Here is an 18,159-nt window from a genome sequence, read left to right as displayed (position 1 = left end):
CATCTGGTGGTTCAAATTTTTTTGGTCGAAAATTTTGAAATTGTTGAGGGGATAAATTACAAATCTTGAGAGAAGAGGCTATGAATGATAATAATACTCATTGGTGTCATAATGTGATATAAATTATGAGTAAAATGATAACCTATCATGTATTGGCATGGACCATTAATAGGTTTTTGGTAGAATTTATTGTCGTAATAGATTTCTTATAATGTTAACAATGAATGTCTTTTGATTAAAAAATATATATCAGTGTGAAACTTTACTTCACTTTATATAGTATATAATAAATTTATTATTTTGAGATATATAATAGAATTATTAACTATAGATTAAACAATTAATTCACCCTATCCTTATCCAGTGATCACTTTTAATGTTATGTTTAAAAAAAAAAAAAAAAAAAAATAGTAAGTATGGATGATATGTCCATATTATAAGCAAATTAATTAATTATATAAAAATATCAAATAACATAAATTAATTTTATATTTATTAAAAAATTTGTAAGTGGTGACATTAATTACCTTTTAAACAATTAAGCAATATAATATAGAAATAAATATTTTTTTATAAATGAGTTAATTTGTGCCAATCAATATACTGATTGTATATTAATATTTTAATTAAATTGAGTCATATAAATGGTGTTTATTAATGTCTAGCAATTAATATTGCGAATTTTTTTTTCAAAATATTAAATAAAAATAAATAAATTGAGAATTGCCTTGCAGGGCATAAAACCGAACTGTTTATTTTCCTTAATAAATTGGACCGGTCAGACTGTCAGTGTTGCCGTGAATCTGAAGTGTGAACCGGGTTCAAAACTTGAACTGGACCGACAAGGTAAATTCTATAAATACTCGCCCCTCTCCTTCCCGATTCGACTGCTAAACCCTAACATCAATTCCCACTCCATCCACCTCGGGCCGCTACCGCCGCCGCCGAGATGCCGCCCAAGTTGGACCCGACCCAGATCGTCGAAGTGTTCGTGCGCGTCACCGGTGGTGAGGTCGGGGCAGCCAGCTCTCTCGCGCCGAAGATCGGCCCTTTGGGTCTCTCCCCGAAGAAGATCGGAGAGGACATAGCCAAGGAGACGGCCAAAGACTGGAAGGGCCTTCGAGTCACGGTCAAGCTCACCGTCCAGAATCGCCAGGCCAAAGTCGCCGTCGTCCCCTCCGCCGCGGCCCTCGTCATCAAGGCCCTCAAGGAGCCCGAGCGCGACCGCAAGAAGACCAAGAACATCAAGCATAACGGAAATATCTCACTGGACGATGTTATCGAGATCGCCAGGGTGATGCGCCCCAGGTCCATGGCCAAGGACCTCTCCGGCACCGTCAAGGAGATTCTCGGAACTTGCGTGTCCGTAGGCTGCACCGTCGACGGCAAGGACCCCAAGGACCTTCAGCAGGAGATCTCCGATGGTGAAGTAGAGGTTCCTCTTGAGTAATTCTAGGTTATTTTTACATTTATGATCATTTTGCTTTAAATCGCTAAAGTAGTTTTGTCGTATTTGATCTGGTTATCGGCGAGAATCTCAGCAGTTATATTTGCAATCGAAACATTTTGTATTCTCGATAAATCTATATTGTCAGGTTTATGCTTATTTGTGGCTCATGGATCCGTGTTAATGATTTGTGGATTGTGATAGCGAAATAGAGAAGGATGATGCTATGTGTGATCACTGAAGTTTGTTCGCTCTCGAAGATGAAAATTGGTTTCCATGAATTAGTTGCTATTCATGATTTCCTTCTCAGAAATTCTTCTCTCCTCTTCTCCCGTAAATTATCAGCATCCTTTATCCGACACTTTCCTCTTGATTCTTTGTTACTGCCGTGAATTTCCACCATATTCCTGGAATATGCATTTAGGCGATACAAATTAATCATCTGTTTATAAAGTAACTCAATTTTAAACAATCCATCAAGTTCAATTTGGGTCACAACTTGCTAATTAAATGTCGCGAGAGAAAATTGGCCAAACTAAAGTTAAAAGCATAGTGCCAAGAAAGAATCCACCTGCGCACGCTTAAAATCGACTCATAGTATCATACCGACCTGGTAGCTCTAGAGCACAGGCTTTTGAACGCCAATGACCATTATTGGCTGGTTAAATCAAATGCTACTTTTACACCAAATACTATTTTGGAAATCCTATTTTGGAAATTTTCATATTATAATTAGTTTTGATTGAGGATCCGTTTAGAACGGGTTCAAGTTGGTAAATATGATTTAATTTATAAATTTTATTTTTATTCGATCAGGTACAGATTAATAATTTTGTAGAGGAGAATTATCACCTTCAAGCCAAAGACTGTAAAAGAGGACAAGGAGATTCCCTCTTATTTCATTTTTCAAGTGGCAATACATCTGTACAAAAGGGGCGGGCACAAACAAGTGCAAGATCCGTTCATCCCCATTTCTCTCTAAACCCTCCAATTAGGCACAAAATTTCGAAACTAAATATGATTATTTTAGAGCTAGAAAAGGTGAATTACAACAACACCTATAATACAACCACCATCCGTGGAAGATGACGAGCTAGCTGCTGCATGACAAATCAAAGTACCACCTCCAGCAGCTTAGATCGACCAATAAATTTGGGATGTTGTCAGGATCTGTTAGCGCCGTACTGAACATGCAACAGATACAGCAGATGAGGTGGGAGAGCCATTTTGTACAAGCTGATCGTATCATGCCATTGTTTCATTGATCTGATTCAGATTTGCCGAAACCCTGCTGACTGCCAATCCATACAGCATTGTTCAATAAATGGAATGAAATATAAAGGAGTTAACAAAATCCTCTTTTTACAGTTTGTTATCCGGAGTTTGCAGCAACCTCAGCTGCACGCTGTCTCATCATCTCCATCACTGCAGCCCTACGCCGGGAATCAGATTGCTGCTGCAATCTTCTAAAGTGTTCCCTCAGATCTCTGGAAAAAGAAAGCGGGTTTTGTTCTGTTATTTTTTATTTTTTGCTTGAAAAAAAACATGAAAAGTCGGGATAATACATATACTGAGTAATGAGAATACCTGCATCGAGGTACAGTGCATGCTGACTCTTTACATGCACGAGCATGCAATTGGAGGAGATACCACATCCTCTTGCATAAAACACAACCACCTGAAGCACGCGTCTTACATTGAAGACCATGACGAAAAAGGCCTTTAACTTTTCGGCAGTTTGGATATTGGCACTGTGGAGATCGACACTGGGAAGCATGGACCAAAAGATCAAGCATTTTCCGAAGCTGCAACATAAAAGACATTCAGTCAGCATGATATTTACTAACGACAAATTATAAGCAAAATTTTAGTAATTGAAAACTTAAGACCAGTCTTGCATTACTGTAAATATAGAAAACATGTTGAGTATAGATATTCGTCATAAATAATAAGCAGCGTAATGTATGCCTTCAAAGATCAAACTAGGTTAGAATTCCCTTGCCAAGTGGAAACGAATATGCTAGGTTTAGGATGCCAAACATAATCTCATAGTCTAATATTTGCTTCCATTTTTAAGCATTGAAAAAGGATAGTGAAGTCTATTAGCACTCGCAGAAACAGAAAAGTGTATATGCAGCCCATAACTATGAAATTATTGTTATGATCCACATTTGCCACATTACTGGCAATAAACAAGAATGCAAATGAGTCGAGTTCACTAATATCAGACATTTTGCTTAAAAGGTTTTGAGTAAACTCCAAAAGTACCTGTGAAACTCGCTTTGCTCGAGCTTCTTTGTTTTGTGCATCGCGTTCAGCATTTGTTGGATGATTAGTCAACTTATGAGGATGGTCAATGCCACCCTTCTGATAGCAAGCATTGCATACATCAAAATCTGGACAAATTTCACATCGCCAGCCCTGACCAGTTTCAATATCATGATAGCAAACGTGGCATGTGGTCACAAATGCAGGTGCAGTAGGATTATGGAGGTGATATAAGATCATCATTGATGAATGCTTAGCACGGCGCAGAGTATCATACTGATAGTGATTTCCTTGACAAAGACTCAGAAATGCCTGCCTAGTGTCAAAAAATTCACTTTCTAGTATATCATCTTTATCCTTCGTATCCTCAGCAACGTCCCTAATTTCAACCTATGGAGGATGTATGTGCCAATGGTCACAATTTTGATGATAAAAAAATAACACAAATACTAAGACATGTAAATATGCATGTCTCTGACGTTAAGTGAACCCACACAGAAGAAAGATAAGACTGAGAAATGTCTTCTGTTACAAGAACTCACTGGATATAGCATATGCTTTTCCCTACTATTAGTAGGATGCCTTTCTCTTTGATCTACCTTTCCTTCAACTTCATAACACCTGCAAGACTTAGGAACCAATCAGCCTCGAGATCCAACATTTTTGCCTCCTTTAACAAACTGCTTATGGATATTTGTGCAGATTGAAAAAGTTCATTATTAATTTTTCGACTGGGAATAATTCTAACCACAATTTAATTTTCCCTTTCAACTTCATAATATTTTCAATAAACTGCATTGACTCAAGTACGAACCTTTCATTATTTATTATAATTATTTCAAAAACTGCATAGAAAATGTTTACATGTGCTCAACAGGTGTGTCAGGTGTCAACCAATGTATTGGTAGCAGGCATATGTACAAAGGGTACATAGAATCCAAGTATCAAAGCTGATGCATGAGCATATACAATAGTATGAAAACCAGTTGAGAGACCAGAATTCTCTTTTTCTTGTCCTCTTTTACCCTTTTTTGAAAGAAGCATCTTTCAAACCTTTTATGAAACTACTACACGCTTCTGGAAGAAAATGCATATGAACCTTAAAGGCCAGCTTCCTTTCTGAAATTACAATATTGTGCTTGAGATTTCGGTCATCACGGAACAAAGAATACTCAATTTCACAATTATTAAGACGAGTCCCAATGCAAACTAGTAGAAAAAGGTGCAGGAAACAAACATAATATATCTTAATGAACATTATGAATTTGAACAGAAAGACCTCTTATAATTCTGCTGGTTGAAATACAACAGTTGCAATTTGTAATACCTTGTTTCACAAATATTCTTTGTAAGGAGAGCAAAGCTTTTGCAAACGAACTACATCAGATGACAAGAATACTGAGGTAGAAATTACTTGTCCATATTAGAATAAAAAAGCATCTTCCAAACCATCAATAGACACAATGCAAGGAAATGGGAGCACATACTCCTAGCAGCATATATTCTTAAGCACACAAGGGAGAGAACACACACACATACACACATGTATGTGTATATATTATATATATTCTAGAATCTAGATCAATTCCATCTCCTTATGAAGCGGGCAATTGTTTTTGCAATTCTTTCTTTGATTTTGATTAAATATATGCTACTCGTCAAAGAAGATATAAGATTCCTTACTTTTTAAAAAAGAACTTACTTGTCGCAAAGTTGGAAGTTTTTGCATTGATTACAAACCCATCGTGTCCCAGATACCATTAGGATGCGACAATGTGTGCAACTATGCTGCAAGTGAACCATTATAAAATCTTCTTTCATAGGGGATATGGTTTCGCCAAGCTGTGCAGAGCAAAAAATCATTGAAAAAACTGGATGTATGGATTTACTAATGGAAATAACTGTCTAAGAAATAAACAAAGACTAGTGATCAATTATAAAGGAAATCATAGTTAAAAATATATATTGTAAGTTCTGAATTAAAAATTCTGCAGTAACCACTAACCAAATGGTAGAACACCCTATTGAGAACAAAAGAATACCTTTTGCATCAACAAAGCATCCTTCGAGGTGTTTCCAGAGAGATCAGTATGACCAGCAGCTTTCAAGGCCCTTTTTGTAAGTGTCATCTTGTTTTTTCCTTTCTTCATTTGTTTTCTACCATCTTCGTCTTGACGAAGTTGATTGATGATATCCTCAGCTGCACCAGGACAATAATCTCCATCAAAATATGGCAAACGTGCTGCAGTTACTTTGGCCTTGCACTCCCCGGTGGTTACAAAGAAATGATCATACAAATTCGTCAGATCAACAACAATATTCTCCTTTGCAGCTTTTCGGAGCATAGATAAGTACCTGATAAGGTCAAAATAGAAAATAAATAAACAATGTGGTGCAGCAACATTATCTGAAAAATAAAGAATAAATAGAATAATTTCCAAGTTTTACCACTCCCTCAGTTTGTCAGATTTAGGTGTCTTCTGAATCTCAGGATGGCAGTACAGTATATAATCTTCTCCCTTTAAAGGAGGACAAGCCCAAATGTAACAGCTAGTAAATCCACGTTTCTTGCAATATTCAAGATATCCAATCTGTAGAGAACCATAATAAAAACACGTCATAGATCACAAAATAATTTGAAATGACAAAACAATAGGGTTGCTTTTAGATTTTTTTTTTTTTTTTAAATTCAAGAAAAGATGAAAGTAAAATGAAAGGGTACTTATGCGAGTGTACCAGAATTTCATGATAAACAAATGTACGTAGAGCTTCTCCAGACACTGTTTTGATTTCAGGCCTGAAGTACTTCACAGAATCTAAATAAGAAAGATATACACGTCGCTGGTTGGGGAAAGGGGAATCAGAACCAAATTCTTGAACGTACATGCCAAATAAGCATACTTCTACGCCTTCTATCTTCTGAAATAACAGTATAGCCTAGAAAAAAAACAAATTAGCTTAGAATTTGCAAAAAAATCCTGTCCTATGCTTAATCTACTGTTTATACTTATTGGAAACTGATTTGAACTCTTGTTTAGCATGAGAAAAAAAGGAAGAAATTCAGTGTTGAAGTGGTCAGATTTTGTACCTTGGATTTATATGGAAATTCTCTAGGGTAATTTTCCTCCTGAAACATTTCTAGAAATCGCTGTTTTACCTCCAATTTTTTGTCAACAGATGATACAACTCTAACTACTAGCTTCTCTACCCCTGGCACCTGAAATATCAAATAAGAAAAGTAATAATTCAAGCTACAGTAAACAGACATCTTCACACCAAAGGAATTAAAAGAATGGCATAGTATTAAAAGAAATCTTGCTGGCATTTAAACAGAAATATTGCCCATGAAACTAAAAACTAAAGTATATTAAGATAATGAAACAGAAATATCTAGGAAGAGAAAGCCTATGCTCTTATCTTGGTCTGCCCCTCATGGAGAGGAAACCCAGCATACAAAATTGTGTTCTTATTAACCGGATAGCGACCAGGATAGACTCTGTGTGACTCTCTGGTCAACATGATGGGTTGTAACAACTTGACTAGCATTCCTCAGTGTTAACCGACCTATTTACGCTTCCATCTTGGGTTATTTAAATATTGACAAGTAGATTATTCTTGAAAAAAAAATGACAAGTAAACAAAATCAGTCTCATAATAATAAAAAAATGGCCATGAGTCTGAAACTTTATTTTATTTTGATTTTGGAGATCTAAAATAATTTTATTTTACTTGAATGTTTACTAGTTCAGAGTTCTAGTATACCTAATCTAATTTTACCCTAGTCTTAGTGAGACTAGGTCATTGTAACACACACAAAAAGGCTTTCAGCCATTGTTCTATACAATCTAACAATCATAGAATTTTATTTTGGAGAATATTTCTCCCTTGAGAGATCAGTTATAAGGGCATGAGTATCGCTAACTGAGGTACATGGTCAAGTGGTATCAAAGCTCAACTTTGTTCTAGAACATGATAATTGATTTCCTGCCAACCAAATGGCATCCACCTCTCATAATCCTTGTTAATTCCAAAAGCCACCAATCCACCCTCATAATAAACCATTGACCCCCAAACCTAGTGTTAAGTGTATTCATTTGCCTATAACTCAATATGCATGGCACAATTCGATCAAAATGGATCTTGCCATGCTCAAAACAAGTCCACTCAGAGGATCATGTCGGGCCTTGGGTGCACAACCCCCCAGAAGAAATGGGACATAAAAACTTGAGCCATTTCAAGTATGAGTTGAGCCATACTTGGTCAATGAGTCTAGTTAAGTAGGACCGGCTTGTCGGGCCTAGCATGACTCATGTACATGGTGTGTTGACCTAACATGGGCATTAACCAACCTTTTTTATGAATTTTGAATGTAATTTTTTTTTAAACTACCCATAAATAGCTGGAAAATATTATTAAATAATTTAAAGAATTCCCAAAAGTATTTAAGAATCAGCATTTTAAATTTTGATTTATTTTTTTATTATTCATAATTTTTTAACATTTTTATTTATTTTTATTGTTAATTAAGATGTTGCAACAACCAACACAGAACAAGTTTAGATTCTTGAAAATTTGTGGGTTTAGGATTGATTTAAATAAGTTAGGTCATAAAGCAGGAGGATCATTTTAACCTGAAAATAAAGGAGTCATGTTTAACTATTGCTTCCAATCTAATCACATAGAGGATATCAAACTGATGAAGATATCATATCGCACAATAACATACTAGGAGTTCCAAAAGTTTCATTGTTGCACAAAAGTATAGTTAAATAGGAGTGAAGCATGTCTACCAACTGTGTGAAAGAAAAAAATATTGAAATACATTGATATATCAGATCTAGGAAAATAATATATACCTATTGAACTGAGAACAAGAGAGAAAAGAACTCTGCTGATCAAGTATAACAGCCATACAGAGTCACCGTCTAATAATCAATGGATGCTGTTTGATCAAATGGCTATTCTTTTGGGAACATATGCAAACTTCAACTAAAAATATATCAACAACGGTTTTGGATGTACTTCCCAAAATAATTTTTTCATAACTAGAAACTCAGTTCTGACTACAATTTTTGTTTGAAATAAAAACAACTATCCCACTCACCTCATCAAAAAATTTTCCCTGCTGCTTGGCTCTTTCTTGTCTCTCATGTTTCAGCCGTTTGAAAAGCCTTTGTTCTATATGATCACTGAGGATAGTTCTTGGCAAATCCTTTGCACCAAGAACAGCACTCTGTGGTAAGGGCTTGCGCTCACCTCTCTCTATTTCCTCCATATAGCAATTAGGGCAAGTGTATTCTGCTTCTCCATCATTTCTTCTGCCATTGAATAGAGCACATATTTGATGTTGCCAAGTTTCACATTTATCACATTGCACCCACTACAACAGGATAATGGCTTTTATAAGAATTTATACATGGTAGGATTTAAGACAGGTAAGAGAGAATACGGAAAATTAAAGGCAGAAATAAAACAGTTACCCATTCTTCCGTTTCCTCATCATTTCTCTTCTTTTCAAGCTTTGCCTTTGCAAATACAGATCCTTCAGCTTCTATAGTGTCACCACGAGCATCATTATAACATGGGATACAAAAGTATTGCCGTGCATCACCACTTCCAACTGTATAATACTGTGCATTTTTCTTTATTCGGGCGCCACATGGGGAACAATAGATTGGAGGGGGTTCAAAATTGAGTTTTTCCACTGCACAAAGTTGGCAAGAATTCTCAGTCATTGACCGTTCCATCGCTTGATTCTTCTCAGCTTTGGCCTTACTCTGAGAAAATAGAAAGCACAAAACTACATCATAATCATCCTTGAAAAACTTGAATTTAGTTGATAAAAAAGATAATGTGTTCCCATATTAATTTAAATATGGTCTCTAACCATATGTAGTAAACAATAGTTATCTACACTAGCTATTATATGACAATAATATGCATAATCATTGTTATTCCTTAAGTACCTAACTTACCTATATGTCACCACTGCATTCAAGTTCATCAACTGCCATGTTTAAATTGAGTCTAACGGAAAAAATCCATGTGACTGCTGAAATATCTTAACCTCACAAGGATAGGATTCCTATATTTTGATTAAAAAGCTTTATGCAACATTTAAAGTATTCATTCAAAAAATGATATACCAATCAAGAGAATCTAAAAGGTAAAACACAAGTCAAGTTGGCTGTCTTTCCTGCACCATTCCAAGTTGCAACAACATTATTGACTCCCTAGAACAATAGCGAAATGCTTGCCAAACCATCATGAAAAAAATGTACACATTCAAATGTCACAAAGTTCCAATTCTTTCTTCATGAGTCTTAAGAAACATATGCCTTCTACCAAAGATAAAGAGCTTGCTTTACTTATGGCACAGCATGCCAATGTGGGTATGTTGAAATTAACTGCAGCATTAAGTGGGCCAAACAATTTAATTTTTTTTACTACTGAAAGAAGAACTAATTCTTCAAGCTGTAGCCAGCTTGTTTACTTATATCAACAGTTTCATTGTTTCGACACAATTTTCTTGGACTTGGATGCTAGTATCCGACATGATTATGCACCTAGGTTTCCACCATATTTTCTAATAAATTTTTATAAAAATATATTCCTCCACACAATTGAGTTACAAATTTACTCAATTCCATACTCTTTTATCTACGTTCATTAAATTTTTCAATCCAGATTAAACATTAAACTAATTTTATTTTTTACTAGTGAACCAGACATTTTAGGATGGAACTAAGGGGTTTAGGAGTCATGGCAGTATTGTTGATCAGAATAGGTGGATGAATGCCAACCAAGATTGTTTATCCGCATGAGAAAACTCTGAGCCAGATGATTGAGCACAAGTAGGAAACTTTGGTTATAATACCACAGTGGTACCAACTGACATTTGAAAATTTTCACTGACATTTGAAATTAATGAACACTTGGATTCAAACACATTTTCTACTGTTTCATATTAGGATTACTTGATGTAAGAAATACCAAAATGATATTATATTGATAAAAGGACTGCTTTTCATGAATTTTGAACCAAATGTTTAGTGGATCAAAGTAATTAAGTAGCAATACAGATGTAGAAAAGTTCATCATGAACGTACCGAATGTTCAACAATGTAGGTTTTAACAAATAACAACTTATCAACTGAAATGATCATTATTATGAACATCATTCACTCCTATTTGTCTCAACTTTTCAGGGGGTAGGTCACATGGATCCTATACATCCATTGAGCTCTGTACAAACCTAAATCATTAGTAATATCTTATTAACTGAACTGACACAAGACAAAATTAAGTGAAGAGAAAGGGAAATTGTTAATCTAAGAAAGTAATTTGTACGAAAATCTGGGTAGAAGATTCAGAAAAATTGACATCTATAAAGATTGGAAATATCATAAATATGATGTAAAGATAGCATAAAGTAGAAGAAAAATACAGTGCCAAAACCTAACCTGGCCAACCCATTGCCTCAGACCAATTATATGCTCCTTAATTTGCTTAGGAGTGAACAATTCAATCAACGAAACACCTTGTATCTTTGGCTTCCCTGATTTTCCAGTTACTTGATCAGTTGGTTGGTTAGCTAAGTCCTGGTTGATTTCTGCAGCAGCATGATTCAACAATTTATCATCTGCAGTACCTTCTTGATGGACACAAGAGCCAACAGTTCTAGAAACATTAGGATTCTTTTCGCAGCCAGTCAAAATTACACTCTCCTTAATAGTACTGTCAAATACGGGCAATTTTTCCTGCCCACTACCAAAAGGCTCATCCATCTTCACATTGAGGTCAGAGTTAGCAAAAATCTTTTGTTTACACTCTGAGTCTTGCACCTCCCAGAAGTCATAATGTTGATTTCCAGGAGTGACAGGGATTAAGGTAGATTCAGTGTTAGGAAAAATAGGTGATATGTGTTCGATCTTGATCCGCTTAGATACTGGTTGATTGTTCTGAGAAACTTCAGAAGGCGCTATCTCTGCTTTCATTCCATCAGCATCTCTTTTTATTTCAGACAACAGACATATCTCAGCCAATGCATGGGAATGTACCTTATAATTTTGAGCTATCCGATCACGTACAGGAATGCAGACAGGACAATCACCTGCTGTACACTTACAAATATGCTTGACAAGTTTTCTAGATGGAAAACAACGAGGAAATTTGCACAGATCACTGCTACAGGTATCCATATGCATAATCAACTCCTGAGCTTTCACACAGTTAGCTTCTTTGCACATTCCCTTTTTCGAGGGGCACCTGCGAGCATGATGTAGAAACAACAACCATCTCTGTTGTTTTAAATAGTTTGGTTGCTTCATATATTCTCTGTTTGCAGTATCTAATTCTCGAGCAGAGCAAAGAGGTTGTTGAGCTTTGTTTTGCCCAGACAATCTTTGATGAAGCTCTTCCTGGATTTGTTGGAATGATAATTTATCTGTGGCCTTGGGTTGCTGAATTGGTTGAGGATGACACTGAAACTGCAGGAGTTCCTCCACTTGTGATCCACTAGATACACAACTAAAGTTGTTAGAAAATCCATTAAGCTGCTGGTGTGAGTGCAACAGCTGCTGAGAATCCTTTGAAATCGAAACACTAAAATCTTTAGAGTTGGGCAAAGGACCTAAAACTTGAACACTTTTATCTTGAACTTCAGCAGAATAATGTTGCTGGTACTGGGTCTGTAAATCTGGAGGGTGGACTTGTTGAGTGGCTGATGGGAAAAATGTGTTCGAACAGGTGACATTCAATATTAATTGCTCACCAAAATGTGAGGCTAATGAGGACTGTCTCAAAGGGTCATTCTTCGGTATCAGTTGATGTTGGTTCTGCATGTTTTGTTGATGCTTTTGCAGTAACTGATGTTGGCTCTGAACAATTTGTGCACAAGTTTGATTAGACTGTTGCACATCCTGTTGCGACTGAAGAAGATTTACTCCAATAGAATGAGTTGATTGATAATTCATTTTGACAGATTGATCAACAAGCAATTGAGGTTTGTCATCAAGAGGAAGTTGCACCGCATGAAAACCTGCATGATGGTTGAGTAATCCTTGGTTTGTTCTTGACTGATCCATAACAGAATTTATGTTACTTATAGAAGATAAGCTAGAGGAATCCCGTTCATGAAAGGTCTGAGAATGAGATATATTGTCCGTATTCACTGTATAACTACTGCTCAGGACAGGTAGCCCTTGCCGTGACATTGATGCTGTATAAAACAGAATTATATCCTCGCAATGTGGTAAGACTACTAATGAAAGTAATAGACAAGATGAAGCATGTGACAAAGGGAAAAAAACCATCATATGTTCAATGGAAACAAACTACATGAGAAAAAAACTAGAGGCATGAATTGCACTGGTATTGATGAAAGCACGAACATTACTTGGCATCCGTGATTGGTGATGTTGCTGATCCAAATTCTGATATAGTGACTTTGAGGAACTAGAATAAGGAATTGGGCTTTGGAAACCCTCAGAGGCTGCAGGGCCACTTTGTTGTATGTTGTTCCCAATAAATCCCAATGCATCGTTTGCAAGTCCATTAGATAATCCACAAGGGGAACCATTTTGAAGAATATTGGACCTCATTCCAGCCCCTATTTGAGAACCAAGATTATGCAATGTGTGGATATTTTGACTTTCCACATATTTCTTAAGCTGCAGAGATTGTGGAGACATATTAAATTCAGTGCTAGATAATCCTCCATTAGAACATTCAAAATTTGCAGATACAGTCCGCTGACTATTAAATCCTGGTGTTGGTATCATTTGACTAAATTGTCTTGGTACATTAGTTGAAGGAATGGAAGACATTATACTACCAGAAGCTAGAGCAAAGTTGGATGATTGAAACTGGTAGCCATTAGAAATTGTTCCTGCACATGAACACAATGAGTCCACAGCAAACCTCATAGCTTAATTATAAGACATTGTTGGAGAAAAGTCACCATCTGAGGCATTTGAAGATGTATTATTTCCATTATCAGTTGGACCATGTGCAGTTGATGGTAAGCTGACAGTACTTGAAATAGTTTGAGGTACAACATTGGTATTGCTGGTGGAAAATGTAGGATGATCTGACTTAACTGAAAGTCCACTATTGTTGCTTCCACTGCTTGACATACCAGGCGTAGGAATCATACTGACTGAAGATAACGATGCATTATGATGTGATGATAGAAAGTTGTTAAGGACACGCTTCACAATAGGGTATAGGCATTGCTCTGATGCTTCCATCGCTAAACTCAAATAGACTTCCTGATCAGTAAAGTTATGCCTTAGATTGTCTAACAAAGAATGAGTATCAAAGCTGAAACAACTATTGTTTTAATGTTGCCTTAAAAAATCATTGTTCTATTTAAGAAAAAAGATAGGAGTGTGCCCTTAGACACCCTCATGATTTTATTCTGAATTATTAGGAGAACAACAGAACAATCCGTGGAAGAGCTCCTGCAGTCATTTCTCATTTACCCAACAATTGTAAGAAAAACTGTTAGCAAAAAATTGAAAGGACGCCCCTAATTATCAAAATCTTTAAAAGGGTGCCTCTTTTAAAAAAAAAAATCAAAAGAGCACCCCACCATATTTTTCATACTAAAAATACCCTTATTCCGGAGCCATTGTACCATAGAGTATCTGCTACAATGTGTTAAAATAAACTTGTTCAACTTGTTTAAAAATACCATACATAATGCACAATGCAATTTTATATATGTAAAAAACTTTTTACCAACTTGTTTAAAAATACTATACATAATGCACTTTTATAGAAAAATAAACTTTTTACCAACCTGATCAAAATTACCTAAATTTAATCAAAATTGCTTCAACATGGTCAAAATCACCATAAAAATGTTGCAACGACCACTATTTTTGACCAAGTTAAACTAAAAAGAAAAACGATTTACTTTAATACATTGTAGCAGCTACAGCTACTTCATAGCCGGTATAACAACGCTGGAATAAGGGTATTTTCAGTACGAGAAATATGGTGGGGTGTCCTTTTGGTTTTTGCCCAAACTATTGTTAGAACTAACAAAACTTAAGATTTGAAACCTTATAACTCAACAATCAGATAAATGAAATGGTTGGATTATAAAAGAGTCCCTATAGAGGCAAAGAATGTGTGAAGAATAATAAAGGTACCCTTGCGGCAATATCCTTGAAGATACGATCTTCAATACGCATAACAAGCTCAGGTATCCTTGGGGACCACTCAGGACTTGATTGGTTTCTTTTTTGAAGAATATTGAAGCTGTAACAATAAACAATTTGTATCATCAAAATAAATCAAGAGCCATATGTCTTGATAGAATGTATATGAACAAAGCCAAGAATATTGAATTACTTCATTTATCATACAATTAAATTATAAAGTTGAGATATACGCTTCAAAAGATATAAATTAGAATATTTCATTAATACATACGCATGTAATGGTCGAGTTGGATCGGTTCCAACTATGTAAGTTGCATGCATAATAGTCAAACAACAAACTAATTTAATACTTCCTAAGTTCCTAGCAATTTCATCTCACTATCAAAAACCAGTGCAATTACAGATGAATCTGTAACACAGAATAAACTGTCATGGTAATAGAAATACTTCAGAGGAAATTCTTGTCCAATTAATATTAAATAAAGCCACAAGATATTTTAATGCACTGAACCAAAGTTAAACAACTATAAACAAACCAGGCTACTGAGTGAGATGGTTGAAAAGCTAAAATTACTTCACATTTTAAGTCAACTTTCTTTCAGAAACAAAAATGATACAGATATGTCTAGCAACACCATGAAGAAGCAAAACAGCATGTTAAGCTTGGAGATAATACACATGTTGACACTAATAATGTGTCTTATTTCAGAGTTTACATTAAATATTTAACACAGTTGTGATAGTATAGATGACACGTTCCTTTATGATTAATGTTTTCGATAAATTTAAGACACTTTTGTTAGGTATATGAAGACCAAGGTTTAGGGAAGACCATAAAATTACTGTACAACCCATGCATAATGCTAATTATCTCATATTGGTTGCTATTGTATGCATCATACACATGCTAGGAGCTTCCATGAAATTTCTCCAGACAATCATATATCACCATCCACAATGTATGAAAGTAACTGTCATAATTGTATTTGGAATCACATGCAAAGTCCTTTTCCTAAAATGAAAGTCTAATCTTGTAAAGATAACTTTTGTGCAGTGAGAAGGCCAACACTGAAAGATAGACAATGGAAAAACCAATTAAAACAGTTAAACAAGACGGATGGAAGATGCATCTAGCTCTAGTGATGTGAATATCTGGAGAATAGGCTGGTCTAGGATATAATCTAAATTAGATGCAATTAAATGGGTTCTTTAGAATGACTGCTTTCTTTTGTCTCCACCAATGAACCACCTATTCTAGGCTACGAACATCATTTGAGTCAATGAGGCTAATAAATGACAATCAGCATAAGTTATGTTTGGTATGAAGAGTGCACAGATAAATCACCAGATAATAGTGAAGTTCCAAAACAACAACTTGCTTACATATTTCTCCGCATAGCAGCGCGACCATTTTGAAGTTCTGAATCCACAGGTCGTGGTCCAAGGTTCTGCATTTGATGCACCATTAAGTTTCCAATCTGCTGTGATGAAGCAGATATTTGTGTGCTAGTTTGGGCAGACATCTGATTAGAGATCTGCCCGTGCAAATGTGCACGAGCATTCATCTTCCCAAACAATTTTAGTACAATGTTCCTCAAGATTTACCAGCAGCAAGCATAGCTGTCAACAACTGGATAAATCAGCGTACAACCTAAGGTAGGCTCAAGATTTCACTGAGGAAGAATCACACCCAACTCATGGTGAGAAAAGGTCGTTAGCAGCATGCTGTTCAGACCATCAAGCTTCTGTTTACTGCCCAAGGTGATGCCAAATTAGCAAGGTTCAATAGTTCACTAAGCAAACCAAATGAACAAATACTGAAAAGTGGAATTTTCTTGCAAATGATCAAAAACTAAATCATTTTGTTACAAAACACATAGCTCACTAATCATAAGATTGAAGCTTAATTGAAGACTATAATTGTAAGCCTTTCATGCAAACAACAATTAGTAATGCAAGGAAATGAATGAAGTAGCGAGGAAAGTAAATGACCACTAAATTGGACAGAATAAAACCCACAGGAAGTGGCTGACGCCACGAACGCCTCACGCGCAGGAAAGAGGACAAACATCATAAATTCCAGTAGAATCTAAATGAGAGCAAGTCCTAAAATTTACATCATTCGTTCCTGTCCACCAAACCGACGAACAAGAGAGACAGATAAAATTCACAATGAAGCCACTTTCCTCAAACCCTAGCACAGCATCAGATCAAAATAATGCTGAATGGAGACCTTAAAAGAACAATTATAACCCAGACACCTCCACGAAATAAGAAAACCGTACCCTAGGGAGACCACGGTCGCCGGTTGCCTTATGCTGCCGTCAGCAGCTAGAGCGGCGGGGCGCACTCCGACGTCAGCAGTCGGAGGGAGAAACCCAAATCCCCGGACGGTTGTTTGTCGAAGAACCCACCGGACGCTAATCGACGATCCGAAGAGCAGCTGCCTGCACCTTGCTTATCGATCCCTTTCTTGGAATTCGAGAAAATAATGCAGACGCGCGCGGCGAGCTTTCTTCCTCTCCGTTTCCTCCTGCGGTCGCTTCCTCCCTCTTTCCAGATTAATCGACTTAACTACGCTCGGACGAAAGCTCCTCCTCCGATCAGCAATTTCTTAAACCTCAAATTCATTCACCGTCTTTCCTTTTTGGGACATTTGCCCACCGCCGATTTGAGGTCCGATCGGAGACCACGGCAATCTCCCTAGCCGTCAAACACGTGAGCAACAATACGCGTCCCCAGCAGTCTACCCGACGCCCTGCGCTCAGATTTGCCAAACCGTTTAATACCTATTTGTTTTCTTCGAGTTGGGAGGTAGGTAGCCAAGTCGGGTAATAATTCGGGTGGAAATGGGTGCCCTTCCGTTATGTGCGTTTTAATTGGGCAATATCTTGCATGGTGCTGCTAAATTAAACGCATCACAGTTTGAATTGCAATGATGAAGAATAGAAACGACGGCAGTCCACTGTCCAGGTATCTCATGCCTAATGCCCAGAAAAAGATTTTAGTTATTTCAATTTTAAAAATCAATCTTGAATTAATTTTTAGTGAACATCTGAATTATCAAAAAATAATGATAATAAATGAATGAATTAATAAGGCAAAATTATTTCAGACTGCATTCGTTGTCACGGGCGTCGGTCTGAAACGCGTCGGCGCACAATGTGCCGTTTATATATTCCCTGAAATTCCGAGCCATGAAGCCTAACGCGGCCTCGTGCGGATGGCTCAGCGGTCGCTCCTTCGCCTCGGTGTCGAAGGAGGACCAGGAGG

At 36.5% G+C, this 18,159-nt stretch overlaps 2 protein-coding genes across 4 annotated transcripts; one reads left to right on the top strand and one right to left on the bottom strand.

Annotated features, from left to right (window-relative positions):
* Window positions 1-865: 865 nt before the first annotated feature.
* On the top strand, window positions 866-1,617 carry LOC122037262 (60S ribosomal protein L12-1-like). The gene has a single exon (XM_042596704.1). The coding sequence runs from the start codon at window positions 950-952 to the stop codon at window positions 1,448-1,450; it is 501 nt and encodes a 166-aa protein (XP_042452638.1). The 5' UTR covers window positions 866-949; the 3' UTR covers window positions 1,451-1,617.
* Window positions 1,618-2,314: 697 nt separating this feature from the next.
* On the bottom strand, window positions 2,315-17,658 carry LOC122037278 (histone acetyltransferase HAC1-like). Of its 3 annotated transcripts, XM_042596730.1 has the most exons (18): window positions 17,172-17,658; window positions 16,270-16,638; window positions 14,875-14,983; window positions 13,677-13,986; window positions 13,113-13,604; window positions 11,179-12,935; window positions 9,196-9,492; window positions 8,820-9,095; window positions 6,804-6,932; window positions 6,452-6,652; window positions 6,164-6,306; window positions 5,758-6,070; window positions 5,418-5,557; window positions 4,258-4,336; window positions 3,716-4,105; window positions 3,035-3,252; window positions 2,814-2,934; window positions 2,315-2,742 (listed from the first exon to the last, which is right to left on the bottom strand). In XM_042596730.1, the coding sequence occupies exons 2-17, from the start codon at window positions 16,449-16,451 to the stop codon at window positions 2,820-2,822; spliced, it is 5,151 nt and encodes a 1,716-aa protein (XP_042452664.1). In that variant the 5' UTR covers window positions 16,452-16,638; window positions 17,172-17,658; the 3' UTR covers window positions 2,315-2,742; window positions 2,814-2,819. The 3 variants fall into 3 exon arrangements, with proteins under 3 accessions (XP_042452664.1, XP_042452663.1, XP_042452665.1); XM_042596729.1 differs by having other exon boundaries at window positions 2,315-2,934; XM_042596731.1 differs by having other exon boundaries at window positions 2,315-2,934; window positions 11,179-12,755.
* Between the last annotated feature and the right edge of the window lie 501 nt (window positions 17,659-18,159).

The sequence above is a fragment of the Zingiber officinale genome, unplaced genomic scaffold (assembly GCF_018446385.1).
Source record: "Zingiber officinale cultivar Zhangliang unplaced genomic scaffold, Zo_v1.1 ctg249, whole genome shotgun sequence".
Taxonomy (NCBI): domain Eukaryota; kingdom Viridiplantae; phylum Streptophyta; class Magnoliopsida; order Zingiberales; family Zingiberaceae; genus Zingiber; species Zingiber officinale.
This window is presented reverse-complemented; position numbering and strand designations above follow the sequence as displayed.

Coding starts and splice junctions, on each gene's coding strand:
- LOC122037262 (XM_042596704.1), top strand. CDS start 950: ATGCCGCCCAAGTTGGACCCGACCCAGATCGTCGAAGTGTTCGTGCGC.
- LOC122037278 (XM_042596729.1), bottom strand. CDS start 16,451: ATGAATGCTCGTGCACATTTGCACGGGCAGATCTCTAATCAGATGTCT. Junction 14,984..16,269: donor GCTGCTATGCGGAGAAATAT/GTAAGCAAGTTG, acceptor TTATTGTTACAG/CTTCAATATTCTTCAAAAAA. Junction 6,071..6,163: donor TCTGACAAACTGAGGGAGTG/GTAAAACTTGGA, acceptor TGACCTTATCAG/GTACTTATCTATGCTCCGAA.